General features: G+C 41.3%; 1 protein-coding gene across 3 annotated transcripts in view; it reads right to left on the reverse strand.

Annotated features, from left to right (window-relative positions):
• Positions 1 to 20,490, reverse strand: part of LOC122809037 (torsin-1A-interacting protein 2-like) — a 773,156-nt gene that overhangs the window by 461,794 nt on the left and 290,872 nt on the right. For all 3 annotated transcript variants that reach the window (XM_044080245.1, XM_044080242.1, XM_044080244.1), the window contains exon 6: positions 16,394 to 16,474. In XM_044080245.1, the coding sequence (XP_043936180.1) occupies positions 16,394 to 16,474 (81 nt within the window). The remainder of the gene's footprint in view (positions 1 to 16,393; positions 16,475 to 20,490) is intronic.

The raw sequence follows: 20,490 nt of genomic DNA on the forward strand, positions 1-20,490 counted from the left end.
AGCCCTATTGGTATAATTTGGGAAGAAGACAGGCAGATTGATGGTCTGATTCAGATTTTTTTCAGAGAGTACTTAGGACTAATCCATCCTTTTTACCCAAAGTGACACTCTATCTTTGTGAAAAACAAGGTAAGGAGGGTAAACACAAAGGACTTGAAGTTCCGATACCCTTCTTACTGAAGTGATAGCTACTAAGAAGAGAGTTTTCCACGAGAGCAGCTTTAATGAACAGGAAGCCGCCGGCTCAAAAGGAGGGAGAATTAAAGATAACAGCACCAAATTTAGGTCCCAAGGAGGGGGAGGATCTTTTATCGGAGGCCTAAGTAAGAAGGTTCCTTTTAGAAAGGCTTTGCAGAGCTTGTGGGACACAATGCTAGTCTCCGACAAACCAACGTGGAAATTTGCAATAGCTGCTAGCTGAACTCTGATGGTGGCTGAAGAACCCATTTGAAAAAGTTCTGTCAAAAACTCAAACTGTTTGGACAGGAGCCGTAAAGGGGTCCACTTGTTTTTCCCCTGCCCAAACAGAGAAACGCTTCCATTTGCTAGCATATGTCTTTCTGGTAGTAGACTTATGAGAAGCGAGAATGATGTCGCGAACTGAATGAGAGATTAAGGGAAGCCTGGCTAGGGTTGGAAGTGGAGCAACCAAGCTGTGAGGTTGAGAGATTGAAGGGGCTGATGCAGCCCGCCCGATTGATGGGTCAGAAAATATGGCACTGGGTCCAGATGCCAGGGCTGTTCCAGTAGATGACGTTGCAGGAACGGAAACCAAACTTGTCGAGGCCAGTAAGGGGTAATAAGGATCATTCCAAATCTCAAAGCAGTTGCTTTCTGGATTAACTGAGTAATTAAGGGAAAAGGGGGAAAAGCGTACAGAAGACCCCGGGGCCAATCGTGGACTAGAGCGTCTCTGGGGGGGGGGACCTGGGAGAGGGAAGAGGGTGAAGAAGTCTTGGCACTTGCTGTTTTGAGGGGTTGCGAAAAGGTCGCAACAAGGCTGACCCCACCTTCTGAAAATTCTTTCCGCTACTAGCTGGTTGAGACGCCACTCGTGGGGCATGAGAATGGCTCTGCTCAGCCTGTCCGCTATGACGTTGGACTTCCCGGGGATGTGCGTTGCTACCAGAAACCGTTGAGAAGAGATCACCCACTGCCAAAGTCCGAGTGCTTCTCGACATAGGGGGTAGGATCTGGCTCCGCCCTGCTTGTTGATGTACCACACTACAGACATATTGTCTGTCTGAATTGCAATAGTCCCGGTGGGTAGAGTGTCTTGAAGGGCCCGCAAAGCTAGAAGTACCACTCTCATTTACAAGACATTTATGTGCAGGTGGCATTTGAAGGGTTGCCATGTGCCCTGGACTGTCCTGCCTTGAAAGTGCCCCCCCCCACCCGATCAGGGAGGCATCCGTTGTCACAGTGGCAACAGGAGGAGGAAGGACAAAAGGTCTGCCCTGAAGTACCGGAGGGGAGACCATCCACCAAGAAAGGTGCCTTTTGCATAACTGAGTGATTAGAATGCCGTGTGACATTTGGAAGCTGTTGAAAGGACCACTGGGATAATAGCATCCACTGCAGGATCCGCATGTGAAAGCGAGCTAGGGGGAGTAATGTGATTGCTGTAACCCTCGGATATGATCGACCGTACCCATTTGTCTTGTGTGAGGGAATGCCAGGCTTCTGGGTACAGTGATAGTCTTCCCCAGACTGCCTCCAAAGGTGGACAGTCGGGCAACTCCTCAGGGGTGTTGGAAGGGTTTGTCAGCTCTGCTACCCTGATTCTGCGGACCCCCCCTGCCCCTTGGGTGGCGTTTATTATTGTTCCCTCCTCTGCCCCTGGAGGGAAGCTCACCACGTGCATCAGGCAGTACTCCTTGCGGTTTGCGGAACCACATTTTGCCACCCTTGTGACCCTTAGGATATGGTCTAGGACACCCTTGTGACCCTTAGGATATGGTCTAGGAGGAGTGGAAAAACAGACTCCCACGGTAGAGTGCCTTCCTGATCGCACCTGGTCAATGTATCTTTCACTTGAGGTCCAAACAAGGTAGAACCATCAAAGGGGGTGTTAGTGAAGGATGCCTTGAAGGGGTCAGCAAAGTTACAAAGCCGCTTCCAAGTGTGTCGCCTTAGAGCAACGCCCGTGCCTGCAGCCCTACTCGCTCCATCGGCTGCATAGGAAATGAGCCGCATGGACGAGTTGACAATCGAGTTCAGGGTCGCCAGCTGGGAGTTTATCTTTTCCTGAGATCCCGCAGCTGATGGGTCCTGTAAGGTATCACCTAGTTCTTTGAGAAGGTCTCTCTGAAGACGGGTGAAATGGCACAAATAATTCAGTGACCGCATGGCAAAGGTCGCTGAAGAAAACATCCGCTTACCATACCTGTCCATAGTCCTAGATTTCTTATTAGGAGGATGGACAGGTACTGAAGGGTCAGCCAACTTCTTCTTAGTGGCCGCCGCCACCACCATGGCATCAACAGGGACGCCCTTAGTTAGAAACTGCCTATCAGAACGGGCTGTAATAAATTTTGTAGGCCTCCGGGGAGTTGGTTCCATAATATCCGGAGCCGTCCACGCCTTTCGAGCCACCACATCCATGAGTAGGTCAAAAGGCGGAGACATCCAGGAGGTGGAAGGGGGAGAACCAAATGCATCTAGGTACACCAACTCGTCCTCGGAAGGGTCGAGGGCAGACCAGTTCCCCCTCTGCTTGAGAATCTCCAGGATGTCAGAAAAGGAGACATCCTCAGAGGGGGACCTTGGGGACCCTTCAGACTCATCCAGGTCTGTGTCTGATGTGTGACTGACTCAGGGGAGTCTACATGCTTCCTCTTGCATGTTCTCTTTTGAGAGGGCTCCCCTGCAGGATCCGGGGAGGCCTAGGAAGAGGAGGATACGCCCAATGGGGCTACCTGGAGCGTTGGTTCTCCACACTTTGGGTCGGGAGGGTAGGCAGAGGCCGAAGCAGGCACCATAGGGGGAGGGGCCGACGGGGTCGACCGTTGCGCCGGTATGGGAGCCAGCACGCTCCTCATGACCTCAAAGGCACCCCTATCAGGCAGGAAGAGGGACCCAACTCTGAAGAGATAAGGGCTCCCCCCCGGCACCGAGAGGGATGGCTCCGAGGCCGAACTCACCTGCATCGGGGCTCCGAGAGGGAGAACGGGGACAGACAAGGGTCCGATGCCACTCGCCCCCTCGGAGCCGATGAGGGAGTCTCGGCGCCCGGATCCCTCCAAGGACGGAACCAAGGAAGGGATCGGAGCAGACGAAGGAGCCGATAAGAGTGGTATCGGTTCCGACGCCCCAACGGTGCTAACCCCGACGACCTCCGGCTCAGAGCTCAAAGGAAGAGTCGGAGGAGAATTGGAGCAGGCATTGGGGTAGCTACTGTCTGATAAGGGCTATGCAACATCTGGGCCAGCGCCTGTGACTAAGAGCCTACTGACTACCCTCTCAAGGTCGTGATCCGACAGCCTTGAAGACCGAGAGGAGTGAGACCTATAGCTCCACTCTGATAGTAAAGGGGACTATGGGGCCGAACGCACCGACTCCAAGGAAGGAGATCGGGAACGTTTTCAGCTTGGAGACTGTTCCGACACTAAAGTCGGAGCCGACTGAGGCCTCGATGCATCGGTTCCGTCTGGAACCGACGAGATAGGAGGTCCACTCGGCACCGGCTCCGGACATGGAGCCGACTGTTTGGCGGGCTTAGAAGGTCTACCGGACGGAGGCTTCGGAGAACCTTCAGGCTTTAGCAAGCCCCTAAGGATGAGCTTGTTTCTGCGTTCCTGCAGGACTCTTGGACTGAAGGCATGGCAAACAGAACAAGAGCCCTGCAGGTGCAGAGGGCCCAAGCAATATACACAAGTGTGACCGTCTGTCAGAGACATCTTCTGACAGCACGAGTCACACTTCTTAAATCCTGAGACCTTGGTATCCATGGACATGATACCACAGCACCGGGACAGAACGTCTAGTCAAGCACACAAAGCACAAACACACGCAAAAACTCTTGAAAAGACCCACACAACAACTACTTTAAACTTCACTATAGGGAAGGGAACAATATTCCACACACACACACACACACACACACACACACACACACACACACACACACACACACACACAAAGGGAATCCCCCAACTACCAACTAAAGAAAAGGACTGAAGGCCCTATCCACCTTAAGGGTGGAAAGAGAGAAGAAACTACCGGGAAAAGGAGGGGAAAACTAGTCGGTACACTACTAACACTACTAGGACAAAAACTACTAAGAGAAAATTTACAAAAACTAACTGCAAATATAAAAAATTTTTAATACGACCTACTGTCGGTGAAAAACGCAACCTCATAGCTGAAGCGGCAAACGAGATCTGGGTATATGATGCCTAGCATTATGGGACATAGGATAGCCACGAGACGATAAAAATAGCTCTCGAGCTTTAGTAATGAGCCGAGTCGGAGCAGAGGTTCGGCTCCGAACCCATCCAGCAAGAATGAATGCGAGATTGACAACTTAACATTGTGTACCATTTAAAATCGTATAGGTCTAAAGGGTAAAACTGGTTCTGAATGCTGTACACATGTATAGATATCAGTTTTGTTAGGACTCTGGTTATGGAAATTATGATTTTTTCATATTTTGTTAAATAACTTTGCAAGGGAGCATCTGAATGTGGTAAGTAATACCTCATTTTGAAGACAGTATTGATAGTTCCAACATGGTAAAATAATGGTGTCTGTATGCTGTACACATGTGCAGATATCAAAGTTTGTTTCAGACTTAGGTTATGGAACTTATGATGGTTTTCATATTTTGGTAAATAACTTTGCAAGGGAGCATCTGAACGTGCCAAGTAATACCTCATTTTGAAGACAGTATTGTTGGTTCCAACATGGTAAAAGAATTGTGCCTGTATGGTATACACATGTGCAGATATCAAAGCTCGTTTCGGACTTAGGTTATGGAAATTATGATTTTTTTTCATATTTTGGTAAATAACTTTGCAAGGGAGCATGACAGTGTGCCAAGTAATACCTCATTTTGAAGACAGTGTTACGGCTTACAACATGGTAAAAGAACTGTGTCTGTACACATGTACAGATTATCACAGCTTTAATCTTGTACGATTATGAAAATTATACATTTCCAATACTTCTCATTATTATGCCCATATCTTTGCAAGGGAGCATGGCGATCACACAAATAATGCATAATTTTAAAGCTAACAATCAGATGCACAACTTCTACACTGATATGTAGGCTGTTACAGGTAATGAGATATTATGCTTTATCAATTATGAGAAATATTATATTAATCATATTTCTGTGAATATCTCCATAAAGGAGCATCACACAGTAATGGTTAAGGTATCACTTTAAAGCTGACATTCATACTAACAAATTCAATACAAATTGTATGGGTCTACATGGTACACTGACCAAGATATTGTGCTTTGCTTTTCCAAAAAGGTAAAAAATATGCACAATATCAACATTTCTTGCCAAATATTTAATGACGACTTTGATGTGCACTATCAAAATTTACACTGTTGGAGAGGTCAGTGTCTGCTGAACAACTTTCGCGCTTACATTTTTAGTCTAGCTCTTATAAAGAGTTATGAACATTTGTTTTCTGTATGTTATTAGAAATGGATTTTCTGAAAATGAGCTTAGGCTGCACTGTTGTTCCTATGGTGGAAGTAAGCAGGCAGCATTTTCTGAGCTGCTCCAGAGTGAATGAGTTAACCAGAGCCTTGCAACAGTAACTCTAGCTAGATCAGTCCAAACTGTAACTTCCTACCAAGATGGCACAGGGGGCCCTCTCCAGACAAAGGATTAGCTGTTTTACAAGCTGCAAAGGGTACAAACAATATTAGATTTAGCAAAAAACTGAACCTAGTCTATGCTAGTGGTTTTAAACTGCAGCAAACAAAAAGAAAATGAACAAAACAAGCAGATGAACACTAATTACAGTTGTAAGAGTAATTCATTTAGCAGACAGTCTAAAAATGCAGTAAAATACAGCTGCACTGTTTAAACAGATATGCAGCAAATATTATTTTAGTTGATCAGAAAGTGCAGAAAACAGCTAAAATAAGCACTTATCTTTTGTAGTCTCTCAGAAGGTATTTGAAAAACAGCAGAGCAAGGGTAGAAGGCCTAAATTCACTGCAGCTTTGAGCAAACAAGCACAGACTGGTTCAAACAGAGGCTTTTTAAAGCACAAAAACAGGAAACATCCAAAGTTCAAATGATACAAACAAAACACCTTAAACAGGGCCTTGCAACAGTAACTCTAGCTAGATCAGTCCAAACTGTAACCTCCTCCCAAGATGGCACAGGGGGCCGCTTTACACAAAGGATAAACTGTTTTACAAGCTCCAAATGTCACAAACAGTACTAGATTAAGCAAAAACCTGAACCTAGTCTATACTAGTGTTTTTCAAGTGCAGCAAACAAGTAAAATGAAAAAAAGAAGCAGATGAACAGTAATTACAGTTGTAAAAGGAATTCAGTTAGCAGACCATCTAAAAATGCAGTAAAACATAGCTGCCAGTCTTCTGGTGACAAAAAAGACTACTGCAAGTGGCAATTTATCTGAATACGGTCTGCCTGTGAGCAATTCCTCTCAGAGTGCAACTCAATCTAGAATTCAAACAAAAGACAAACAGCACACAGTGCCTGCAGCCAGTCTCCCTTCAAGACTGACATGGGTGCCCACATACTACTTGAAAGACAGCTTACTTATAAGCACAAATAAAGCAGCAAATCAAAGCATATAAAAGATTTAGCCTGAATAATTTACCAGTTTTTCCACCACTACTAAACTAATTTAACAGCTTCATTAGGCCAGTTACTGACAAGTATTATACAATATTGTTTACTTACATCTACCGTGTGATATCAAGTAAAATCCCCTAAAGTTGAAACTGTATAGATTGTTAATAATCATCTATTGTTCTTAATTACAGGTATTATATATTTTAATTACAAATTCACAGTGTGTTCTATTTGATTTTTTATATATACATATATATGGGTCTACTTTGTAATTTCGAAATACAGAAATCCAGAATTTCAGTATTCCGAAACCACAAAGCCGAAAACCCAACCAAAACTCTCAAACTCGTAAACACACAACCGTGAAATTCAAAATCCCGTACTCACGCTACATATACAGCGCATACAAACATGCACAAACCCCCCCCCCCAATCAAAGTAATCTAAACTACATATAAGCAGGGGGGCAAGCTCCCCTGCACCCCCCACATGGGAGGCTTCGCCCCCTACTTGTATATTCTAACTCAGAGATCGCACAAACAGCAACACAAATGAAACTCACACACACATATCTTACTATCCCTCAAACACACACAACAGTCACAACACACACCTACACACACTAAACCCCTAACCAACATAGTAACACACACAAACTTACCAAAATAAAACCTAAACATCCACATTTTGTACCACCGAAAGCAGAAATTCAAAATATCGGTACTTTGAATTTCGTTTGAAGATAAATAAACTGCAAGGAACCACCATGAAAAGTAAAAATATTTAATGTAGAACGAGCGCTTTCACGCACACTCAGGTGCGCTTCATCAGGTTACAATTAAACAGAAAAAAATCACTCTTATATACAAAGACAGATTTCAATTAAACAATCAATTGAATAATAATTAAACAATTAAAACTGTAGTAATTCCAAAATTTAAAGCAGCAAAGGTTCTTGATAGCTACCAAGTATCAGAGCTCAAACATACAAGTACCTTGCATATGAAAACGCATAATTCATCATCAATAAAAATAACATTAATAAAATATATATCATAAGTTATATATATGTTTTCAATATTAAAACTTCTCTCCATATTATCCACAGGCTTTAATAACAGAATTCAATAGGCCGCATATGCTGCGAACCAAAAATATTTTGTTAAGATCATTTGTCACATACTAATTATCTGTCAGGAATTCCAATGAAGGATATTAGCTTTTGACAAAAACACTCATATTTAGTGTTTACTAACCTAACTGGAAAGTATATTGCCTATGCATTAAAAACCGTGCCTCATGTTTAACGGCAAAATAATCAAAACCGTCATGGGAAAAAATATTCCATTGCTACGAAGCTATACCCAGATAATATTTTGGTCATATATAAACAATGCAAGTGCTGCTTATTGCCTAGCATCAACTAGTTAATAGCAAAATTCGTTAAGCGGCATATGCTGCAAACCAAAAATAGTATTTTATTAAGGTCATATGTCACATACTAATATATCAGTCAGGAATTCCAATAAAAGATATTAGCTTTTGACAACAATACTACATTTAGTGTTTACTAACCTGACTGGAAAATATATTGCCTATGCTTTAAAAACCATGCCTCATGTTTAACGGCAAAATAATCAAAACCGTCATGGATTTAAAAATGTTCCATTGCTACGGAACCATACCTGAATAATATGATGGTCGTATATAAACAATGCAAATGCTGCTTATTGCCTAGTATCGACTAGTTAATCGTGCATATAAAAATAAAACGATTATCAGTCAGTTCAAGATTCAAGGATTCAGATGTTAAACATACATAAAGGCAAAACATGAAATACATATTTAATTAGTGCTCATATCTTATTTGATTATCCATTTATATTCATATAAAAAATATTTCGATGGATGTAATTTAAACTACTGGATGTTGTATATCTATGTCAAGCTGAGATTAATATGTACAACTATATATAATAAAAATGTGAGCAAAATTCCTGAAGCTAAGATCAAACATGAATGGTATCATGCTTGTTTGTAGTGCAACAATGACATTGGCATATAGCAATGTAAAACCTGGGTCATAGGCAGGGAAACCAGAGAATGAGCTATAATATAAAGGGTTGTTATAAAAATAAACTTCCTATATTGACCTGAGTTGTTAAAATACTAATATGCAAGGTTGAATAAGAAGGTGAGTTACAGCAAATTATGTTACGAGGACCCTAAGAGAACAGGACGAATACTGACCATTGAGTTAAGTCCTGGTTCAATATGAGCCTTTAATCTTAATATCCATCTTAATTCAAACATCTCAATGGTTCCTATAAGATCCCCTTCTCTTTTATTAACGTTTACAACCTGTAATACCAGAAAACTAAAACTATGCTGATGTCTATCATGACAATGCATGGCTAAAGCATTTGTAACGTTGTTCTTTTTTATATCGTACACATGATTGTATATACGATCCCTCAATCTACGTGATGTCATCCCCACATAGTATGCACTACATAGATTGCAGGTTGCCAAATAGATGACATTATGTGTATCACATGTAGCATAGAAGGTAGGTTTAAAAACCATATTTATACCTGGTATATCAAATCCTTGCGTTTTAGTGATGTATTTGCATAATGAACATCTACTACATGGATAGGTACCTGTCTTAAAATTTGCTCTTATATCGGCAGGGGGAACATCTAGTTTTTCTTTACAAAGTAACCTCTTAATATTTAGACAGTTATTAAATCTAAATATAGGTTCCTTCCCAACCATTTGTGACAAGAATGGATCCAGGAGCAGTATCTTCCAATTACCTTTAATGATCTTAGTTAGTTGCTCAACATCATTGGTATATTTGATCCCATATGCCATACCCTTCTTGCTCTCTCTTGCATATGGGATGCGACCTTCTCTTCTTTTACAAGTTGGTGTTGCAAGGAGAGTATTTGTTACCCTGCTGACAAAGTCAGGAGGATAGCCCCTATCTACAAAATATTCTGTTTGGTGTTTTATTAATTCCATGGCATCCTGCTCATTACTACAGAGTCTAAGTATTCTGGTCATTTGTCCTTTTACAATATTACGAAATACATAACGTGGATGTAGAGTATCATAATGTAGAATGCTATTTTTCCAACAAGATTTTTTATATAGAGTGGTAGTTAAGCTGTTATTCATCTCCTTTGTGATAGTAATATCCAGGAAATTTGCACTTACAGTGGAATATTCATAAGTAAAACTAAAAAATGTAGTGGTAGAGTTCATATAACATATGAACTCCTGCAACATATCTATGCCACCATTCCAAAAAATCAAGATGTTGTCTACAAAACGCCTATATAAAGTAACGTTCCTAAACCTAGGGTCATTGAATATGAAGTCTTTCTCCCATTGATGAACCACTAGTGCTTCTGCCGGTTTCGGAAATGAGAGTATTCGACTTTGTAAGTTCGAAATACTGAAATCTGGGATTTCAGTATTTTGAAATTACAAAGTGGACCCATATATATATATATATATATATATATATATATATATATATATATATATATATATATATATATATATACACACACATATACTGAAGATTTTGTACATCCACTGAAAACATACTCTTCTGTTATATATCGAACAGGCACATCTCAATAGTGCCCCAGCTACAGAAAATGTTCTTAACACCAACCATTGAAACCAAAGTTCCAAAAGTCAGACCTAGTGAACATCTCTCTCAAGTGTATTCCTCAGCATGTAGGCTGTTGTTAAGATGATGTCCTGGCTAGTAACTCTGTTCCTGATCTAGTCACTTTAAAGGCAGTAACAGTATATTCTTTTCATCGCCAGTTAATTATTCAAGTAACACATGGTCATCAAACTGCCTGAATTTACTAGAAGACAGCAAAGCTCTAGAAGACAGCCTTAAGGCCTTTAAGGATAAGAAGCATAGCATTCAGTCAAAGGAGATAAAATGAAAAAGTCAGTTTTTCTGAAAGTAACCAATGAACAGAACAGGCTACCGTTACCAATTAAGTTAGCAAAGGGCTACAACTCTTACAGAAAAAGAAACTGGTTAATTGCATGGGCTGCAGGATCCATCAAATTGTCACTGTAAGGAAATGTGAAATCTTTAAAATGTTTTAGGTTATGCTACAAAGATCGACACTGACACTTTTTTCAGCATCCTTACATCACGGAACATCTACTGTGGGCCCTAGAGTTCTGCAGAAATGCATTCAATGAGAAGAACTACAACAGGGTAGATAGGAACATTGAAACCATTCTCCACGGTGCAGGTTATGATGCATCAAATCAGACAAATTTACATAGTGGTGGCAATAAGGAAAACATCAAAGAAGAAATTGAGACTTTGCAGACACTGGAAGTAAAATGTCCATTTTAGAGCTAACATATGAAAATGGACCATATATGGAGGCAAGCTCAAAATAAAGTGAAAACTGTCTGAACAGAAGCAGCAAGGTGAAAAGGATTCAATGACAGGACAAGTCCTGTTTTGTATATCTGTCTTGATTATCACAATATGTTAGAAGAACAGATTCATATTTTACAATAACGCAAAGATTAGTTCCCAATAGTAAAGGATAGTTGGGTGGGGGCTCAAGAAAGACCAATAGAGGCAACATTGCAGACAGTTGAGTGTTAAGACTAGTACTTAATGTAAACGTTTACAGTAATGTACGTTGAAGGAGAAAACTATTAAACTGAGCATTTCACACTTGCACTACCTGCAACTCATGACAAATTTAGTACTTCTTAATAGTAACCCAGAGACCAAGTGCAGGTCAAGGAAGAAAGAACCTAAACTTAAAATGCTACTGCTCTACAGAAATTCAAAGCATGTAAATTGTGAAATTATATGAATTCATTAGAACAAGAAATTCAAAACCAGTGGCAATCAACAGTAAACAGTTCATAAAGGCAACAGCCAAATTAGGATATCAAAGTTAAACAGTACCGTAAAAAAATCGGAATTTCATCCTAAACTACAAATAATGCATGGCAAAAATGAACTGATGCAGACATACTCTGCAAAGTATATTTTATTAAATGTGCACTGCTTCTCTTTCCAAAATTTTTGTTTTACAACTAATTTCCAGTTACACTCCTAGTATTACAGCTATAACTGATTTTGAAAAAAAAAAATCTATAGTGTCTTCTTTGACATTTTAGTTTCACAGTCTATTCAGTTTTTCTCTTTGACCATGTCCACATAATGATGTCAAGGCAGGTATTGGGTAATGATTTACATACACCAGCAAAGTATTCAAGGTAAGCCAAACAACTTATTTAGAAAAGCAGCTGCTTATTTGCATTGTGGTTTCATTGCCATTGCAACACATATGCTAATTTTCTACATGCAAAACATAGCTGACACTATGCACTTTTATTACACCTAAAGGAAAAAAGCCAAATGCACAAAAAAAAAAAAAAAAATAGAACTACATAAAGGGATGACAATAGGTTAGCAATTCAATAGTGCAAGTTAACATACAAAACAGAAACATGAGACACATTTCAAGATAAAATGCTGCCAAGTGATTTAAAAATTTCATGTGGCAAAAGAAATGATCATAATGCTTGTCAGTCAGGTAAGAGTGAAGCCAAAAACAAAATATGACACCAATGTGGGTATGTCCAAGAGTACTACTGAAAGTCTGCCAGAACACCATGTCAGGATTTAATGCACAGACACAATTCTCCCAAAGTTCATAGGTAGGTACTAGGCTATTGGCCCTAGGGCCTATATAAGCCTAGCCAAAGGTACCCTGGCTTTCGCCACCCAAGAAAATTATCTTCCTGTGCCACTGTCGAGCAGAGCCACAGAAGTGATCCCCGGGGTGAATTTCCTATCTCCCATCCAATCATCAAGATTTTTCTTGAACAGTGCTAATGAGGAGCTTTGTTTGATATAGATAGGTAGTTTGTTCCAGTGTATGGGAAGTCTCTGGGACAGGAATCTATCCCTCCAGCATGTTCTGTTTATTGTGGTGTGTTTTCAATCAACTGGTCACAGAGATATTTGTCTGATTAGGTAAACACCAGAGATGTACTTTTCTATGACCAGTTTGTCTGAATGAAACTAAAAACCATGAGTACAGCTGTCATATGAAGGCAAAGTACAAGCATGGCTGAATGCATGATGTCTAATGTCCACAATCAGACGCAAGCAGTGAGCGAGAGGCTGCTTTCTGGGATACATCAGAGCTCAGACTGCTGCTAGGAGGAACAAGCACCTGAACCAATGCCAAAAATCAGCATAATAGACACAAAGTACTGACATAAATTTGGGTTTGTATAGGGCAACTGCAAAAGTGTGAAGGAAAGACACACACATTTTTCTTTTCAGTGCTGACATAAGTGGCAAACATTTTATGAACGTTACAGGTGTGCAGAATACAAAGAAACAAGATTTTCCATTTGAGATAATAAAAAAATGCACTTCAAAGGCATGTATAACTTTTTTTTTTGTTGACTATGACTTAAAGTTTCCTTACGTACTAAACAGGGGGAATTCCAAAGAGGTGGTAGAAAAGTCTGTAATCCTGATATCCTGCAATCATTCAGAGTTAATCTCTTACTTCATCATTACTTGGGATGACTGCTACACTGTTTGTTGATTTGCAGCTATTACCAAATGTTATCTTCTGGCTATCCTACTGTTTATTTTGTTGCTGCCCAGATATCATATCCACTGCTTATATTATTCACTATCATCAGTCATGTAAAATGAAGAAAAAAATAATTGATAAAAAAAATTCCATCTGAGGTGCCAATTTCTATCAGTCAACAGAAACATTTTAAGCTGGAAGGAAGAACCAAAAATATGAGGATATTTACATTTTTTTTTATCCAGCAAACAAGGCAAGTTCATCTTCTAAAGGAAAAAAACAACACAATGGCTTTTGTAGCACTGTTATGTCAATTATTCTGTAATAAAAAAACAAAAATGTTTCAAAATGAAACAAAACTTTTGGCGCACAAAGAAGGGGACAAAAAGATGCAGACACACACACAGACACACACACACAGACACACACACACACAGACACACACACACACAGACACACACACACAGACACACACACACACAGACACACACACACACAGACACACACACACAGACACACACACACAGACACACACACACACACACACACACAGACACACACACACACAGACACACACACACAGACACACACACACAGACACACACACAGACACACACACAGACACATGTCCTTCTCTTCACTGTTGCAGTATTCCTTACAATAGGATCCCCTGCCAAGGGCGGCCCGATGTCCGGCCAGTATACCAAAATCTTTAGGCTGCTAAGGGTACATAGTATGTCACACGTATGCTTCCCAAAGACAGAGTAGGGCATAAAGGTGACATTTGGATGTACCATGCTCAGAAATGAGAGCTGCAGTAGGAACGCCAGTCTAGGAATTAGAAGGGTACCAGGTACTTCCAGAAAGGAAAAAAAACAGGGGGAGGAGGAAGGAAATGAATACTGCAACAGTGAAGAGAAGGAGATCTAGATTTTACACAACTGTTCTATGTCCTTCCATTTCACTGTTGCAGTATTCCTTACAATAGGAAGAGTGCAAAGCTGAAGAAGAAGACAGGGAGGAGGACGGGCTAGCAGAGACATCTAGGAACCCTTGAAGGATGGCCCTATCAAAACCAGCTCTAGCCCTGGATATCACATCCAACTTATAGTGCTTGGTAAAAAGTATGCCCAAAAGACCAGGTAGCTGCCTTAAGAATAAAGTTAGTATCTAAACCCTTGAAAAAAGCACCAGAAGAACCCTAGTAGAATGAGCCTTAACAGTAGAAGGAAGTCTCTTGCCATGAAAAAAAATAACAAAAAGAAATGGCTTTAGATATACAAGAAATAGTTTGCTTGGAAATAGGCAATCCCGAAGAGCTATGATAAGAAGTAACAAAAAGCTGATCACATTTGCGAAAAACTTTGCTCTTATCCAAATAAAATAAGGGTTGTCTATGCACATCCAAACTGTAAAAAACCTTCTCACAAGCAGACTGTGGAGAAGGGAAAAAAGTGGGTAAATAGACCGATTAAGAGACAACTCATTCACCATTTTGGGAAAAAAGAAAGATTAGTATGAACGGCTTGAAGCTCAAACACCCACCTGGCAGAAGTAAGGGCTAGCAAAAGAACAGTCTTTCAAGAACAATGCTGTAAGGAAGCTGAAGCAGCAGGCTCAAAAGAAGCCCAAGTCAATTTCTCCAAAACAAAATTACGGTCCCAGGAAAGAGGGGCAGGCTTCCAGGGAGGTCTACTAAGAAGGACACCTTTAAGAAATTGCTTAGCCTCAAATCTAGAAGCTAAAGGTGTGCTAGAAGCAGACAAGCAGAAATAGCTAAGTGGGCCTCAATAAAATATGTCAAACCAGCATTCAGCAATACACACAGATAAGACAGAACCAAAGGGACATCCACAGAAAGTGGATCCAGGTTACAAGAAAGACACCAAAAAGAAAACCTCTTCAATTTGGATAAGTAGGATTTTCCTGCCCTCCTGCAGGACCCTAAGCATGCCTTCAGAAAAAAGGTGTCTACATGAAAATTAAAATCCCATCACCCACAGTGTCAGATCAAGAGTGGACAGGTAGGGATGGATTAGAGATTCCTTGTCTTGTGCAAGCAGGTCCACCCTGTGAGGTAACTTGTGATGACTGCCCTTGGCTAAACGCAGAAGAAGACGGAACCAATGCTGTCAGGGCCAAAAGGGATCCACCAGCAAGACTTTGGGAGCAACCTGTTTCATCTTGAACAGGACTTCTGGAATGAGAGTAAGAGGAGGGAAGGCATAAAGAAACATCTCCTTCCATAAAACGGAGAGGGCGTCCAATTTCCAGACTAGGAATACTGCAACAGTGAACTGGAAGGCCATCAATGGTCTTCTATTATGGTTTTGTACCTAACAAGCACAAAACAGGGAAAATACCGCTGATGAGCCCTGGTTGAAGTTTTGCAGTTCCACCATGTGCAAACTTAGAAAAAAATTCTGGTTATCAACTTGAATGAAACATTTACCAGTTTGCACTGCAAAATGGAAATGGAAATGCATGGGCTCTGTGTTGTACACGAGTATCTTTTGATGTTATCAAAGATGGCTGCAGGCCCAAAGGGATACAATGAACTGTAACCCCAAACAGTTAAAAGTTTCCTGAAATGTTACTACAAGACTTTCATGAGGTACTAGTAAAGCCATGCTGTGTGTGACTTCACTTTCTGTACAGCTGGTAGATGTTTCTTTTGGTCATGATCTTTATATCCTTTATTTTGTTTTTTTTTTGGCACTTTTTTGCAATGTGTTTTTTTTTTGTCCACTTTTGGCTTGCATTCCATACCTCATCTTTTCCAAAATTATTCTGCTAATCACAACAAAGATTAGACATAAATAGCCAACATCACTAACCAAAAACAGCCTACATACTATACTGCTGTCTAATTTTAATCTTACCCCACCCAAATTCCATCACACTGCTGCCGCAAGTAAAACAACAGGATTAACATTACTGTACCAGAAAAAATATTGACCGTGATACTAACCAGGGCTAGAGTGGTACTGTTGTGATGTATCCAGTTGTGACGTATCCACAGAAGGGCTATCTTTTGTCTTTACCAGTGGTTCTACAAAAGAGCAAATAGGTTATAATACTTTTCTGTAGTGTTACTAAATGTTAGCATGATGAATAAATGAAAGAGCACCTTTTCTTTTACGCTGTCTGAAATGAGCTTCTATATCATCTTCAACAGAATATTCTAGCAACTTTAATGTATCTAACCCATATACGGTCATTTTAAGACATGCTTTACAGATGAATAAAAAGCAACATATAAAACATAGCTCAAACAAGTCAAACCATAAATCTCAATGAAATTATACTACCTGCCTCTTAATCCTCAAGAGAGTCCTCTGAGATGAATGTACTTGTAGGTCCACTGTAACAGAAGTCTTCTCAGCAGCACTTTTCCTTTCTGTGATAAGCTCCCATTCTTGGCAACTTTGCACCTTTGCTGCACACACACACACACACACACACACACACACACACACACACACACACACACACACACAGGAAATCCATACTCTTACGCATTTTTAAGTAAAACATTTTAAGAAAAGCACTTGACCAGTCTTGGATACCACAATGAACAAAGGGAATAACCCTGAAAGTATGAAACAAGGCTATAAAAGTGTAAGCTTGGACACTCAAAAGAATAAATGGCTTCTAAATAAAGCTGAGAAATCTCACCAGCAACAGGGAGAGAGAGAAAGAAAGAGCTATAAGAAGGCCCTTTCAAATATAACATACCGAGGACTCCTGAATCAATTACTCCCTACTTAATTGGTACTATGCTATGGGTTGACTGCCTGGAAACCTCCCAACCAACAAGTGAATGAACAGACTGACTGAACCACCTAGTAGCAACATAGAGCCAATACCTCCAACCACAAGGAGGTGATGCATTTCAGAAGTGCCAAAATACAAACAGAATTATACACCAAGGCCATGTGTCCCACTCCCACCACATAAACAGCCCTCCAAAGGAGGGGTAATCACAACAAACTACTGAACTAGTTCTATCCTCCAAGAAAGCCTAACCAGTGCAAGCATGGAGAAGCCCAGGAAGCCATACCTCAATCTGCCTTGATCTATTATTCTGACCTCAAGATAAGAAGCCACAAGGTGCCAGAAGTAGGGTCTAGACAAAGATGCAGGTCATTAAAATAAGGCTAACCTAAAACCAAAGTAATAAAATAAGGCATTGGATGTGGTGACAAAGCACAAACATACACATTGCTTGCAAATGACACAGGAAAGAGAAAGAGATGTAGAGGATCCAAATAACTATCTGCAGCTTTCACAGCATGTACACATGTTCTGGGGAATGACTTAAAAAGTAGAGGAACTGTCCCCACTCTAGAGTTCTCAAGGCAGCAACAAAGATTCAGGCCGTCAAACAAAGGAAGTCACCAAACACATATGGCACATGAAAACAGGAACACTACAAGATACATATTCCTGGGAATCATAAGATGCCTAGACTTCAAGCAGACACAGGTTCATAGGTAAGTACCAGGCTATTGGCCTTAAGGCCTATATAAGCCTAGCCAAATGGTACCCTGGCGTTTGCCACACAAGAAAATTATTTTCCAGTGCCCCTGTCAAGCAGAGCCACAGAAGTGATCCCCAGGGTGAATTTCCCATCTCCCATCCAATCATCAAGATTTTTCTTGAAGAGTGCTAATGAGGAGCTTGGTTTCATATAGACAGGTAGTTTGTTCGAATATGGGAAGTCTCTGGGACAGGAATCTATCCCTCCAGCATGTTCTGTTTATTGTGGTGATAAGGTTTAGGTCCCTAGAGAGTGTAGCTCAGAGGGATTGGGATTTCTTTACGTGGAGCATGTCCATGAGCTCTGGGTTTGACATAGCTTTGCATGTTAGGTAGAGATCACCTCTCAGTAGGCGATATGCGACAGAGTAAAGCTGGAGTTTTTTGAGACAGTCTGCGTAGGGCATCTGTTCGAGGCCGGTAATCCCCTTTGTGAGGTATTTCTGTGGCCTTTCCAGTTGTTGTAGATGTCTTGTGAGGTACATACCAAAAGGGGCATTGTACTCTATAATGGGTCTAATGAGTGATGAGTAGAGGGGAACAATGACCTTTTTCCTGGATGAGAAACCTTTTGTGATGAGGTGTGCCACGTAGAAGGATTTCCTGACTACTGTGGCAAAGTGATTATCAAAGGAGAGACTACTGTCCACCGGTGTCCCAAGGTCTCTTATCACACTTTCGGTGTTAAGTAGACTACCACCTATGTGGTAGCTCATGGGTAGAGAGTTTTTTTTTTACCAAAAGGGATGACTATGCACTTTTTGGCATTGAGCATGAGGCCATGGCTTTGACACCAGGCATCTCTCTCAGTGAGGCCCTTTTGTAGGATGTCCACATAGTTAGGAGTTTTGATTATGGCTCCTAGTTTGCAGTCATCTGCGAACTTTGTAAGCCAAAGACCTTCTGTGTTAGCCTCTACTTCAGAGAAGTAAAAACCAAACAGGTGAGGACCTAGGACTGAACCCTGTGGTACTCCACTTGTCACTGGTCTGAAGTTGGATTTAGAGTCTGCTACTTTGACGGTGTGGGTTCTTGTCAGTGAGCCAACTGGCAATCCATCTTGTGACATAGGGATTTAGAACTAGTTTAGTGAGTTTGTCTATAATTCCAGAGTGGGGGATGGTGTTGAAAGCCTTGGCGAGATCAAGATAGGCTGTGTGTACCACCTTACCATCATCTACGGCTTTGGTGACCACTTCAAAGTAGTCTATCAGGTTTAGGAGATGTGATCTGCCTTTTACAAACCCTAACTGGGTAGGGTCCAGAGTTTGGAGATTACTAATGTCAGTGTTTATAAGTTCCATGATGATACGCTCCACAGCCTTGCAGATCAAGCTAGTCAGGCTAATGGGGCGGTAGCTCCTGGGGGCCATGGTGGCTACCCCTTTGTGGAGTGGGATAACCGTTGCTGTGCACCATTCAGTGGGCACAAAGCCTGAGGTGAGGCTATGATTGAACATGGTACTTAGGTGGGGTGCCAGTCCGTTCTGTAGAACGCAGCCTGGTATGTTGTCAGGTCCCATGGATGCTGTGTTCTTGGCTTTGGAGAGGTTTTTTTTTTTTTTTTTTTTTACCTGTACAGCCGTGATTACAGGTACTTTGCATTCTTCCAGTATAGACATGGGCCCTTTAGGGGATGAGAGAGGGGTAAAGTTAGCACTGAACCTATCTGTCAGGATGTTGGTAATATCACTTGGTTCTGTATATTTAGTGCCATTGTGCTGTAACTCAGAGCAGATCTGAGTGTTGCCATTGAGATTCTTGACATAGCTATAGAATGCTTTGTGGTTGTCTTTAGAATCAGTGGCGATTTTGTTTTCGTAACTAGCTTTGGAGGATTTTATGAGGGATCTCCGCTTCTTACCAACGCTGACCATGGAGGTCCTCCAATCATGGGATTTTACTCTTTTTGAAACCGTTTCTTTCTTCTGTTGTAGAGTTTGTTTATAGCAGGGGACAACCAGATTGGCTTCCTTTTTTTGGAGGATAGCATCTTGGTTCTGTTAGGGACTGCACGATCCATGCACTCATGTAAGTGCTTATAAAGTGCAATTGTATGGGATTCAGCAGGGATACCTCTACTGTCCATCAGCATGGGTGTCGTGAAGTTTTCCACTTCTGTCTTAAGAAGCGTGAAGATGGCTTTGGAGAAATTTTTTACGGTGGTTCCCCTAATGGGGGGTGGGGGTGTGATGTGGATGTCTAGGGTGATTTGGTTGTGGTCGGATCTGACCAACGAGGAATTGACCTCTGGTGTGGAACACCGGTTCCCTCAGGCATGCTGGTAATGAAAAGGTCTAGGATACTGCTGCCCATGGTGGGGGTGTGGATAAGTTGATCCAAGGCATTGGAATTTATGAATTCCAGAAAACATTGAGCACAAGAGTTGGTACATGAGTAGTTTTCCCAGTTAATGGTGGGGTAGTTGAAATCGCCCATTATTAGGCTAAGTTGTACCCTAATTTTTCCAGTGCATCAAGCAATGAGGAGTGGGAATCCTGGGGCATGGTGGGGGATCTGTAACAA

Source organism: Protopterus annectens, chromosome 8.part0, assembly GCF_019279795.1.
Source record: "Protopterus annectens isolate FY-2018-M chromosome 8.part0, PAN1.0, whole genome shotgun sequence".
NCBI classification, from domain to species: Eukaryota; Metazoa; Chordata; order Ceratodontiformes; family Protopteridae; genus Protopterus; species Protopterus annectens.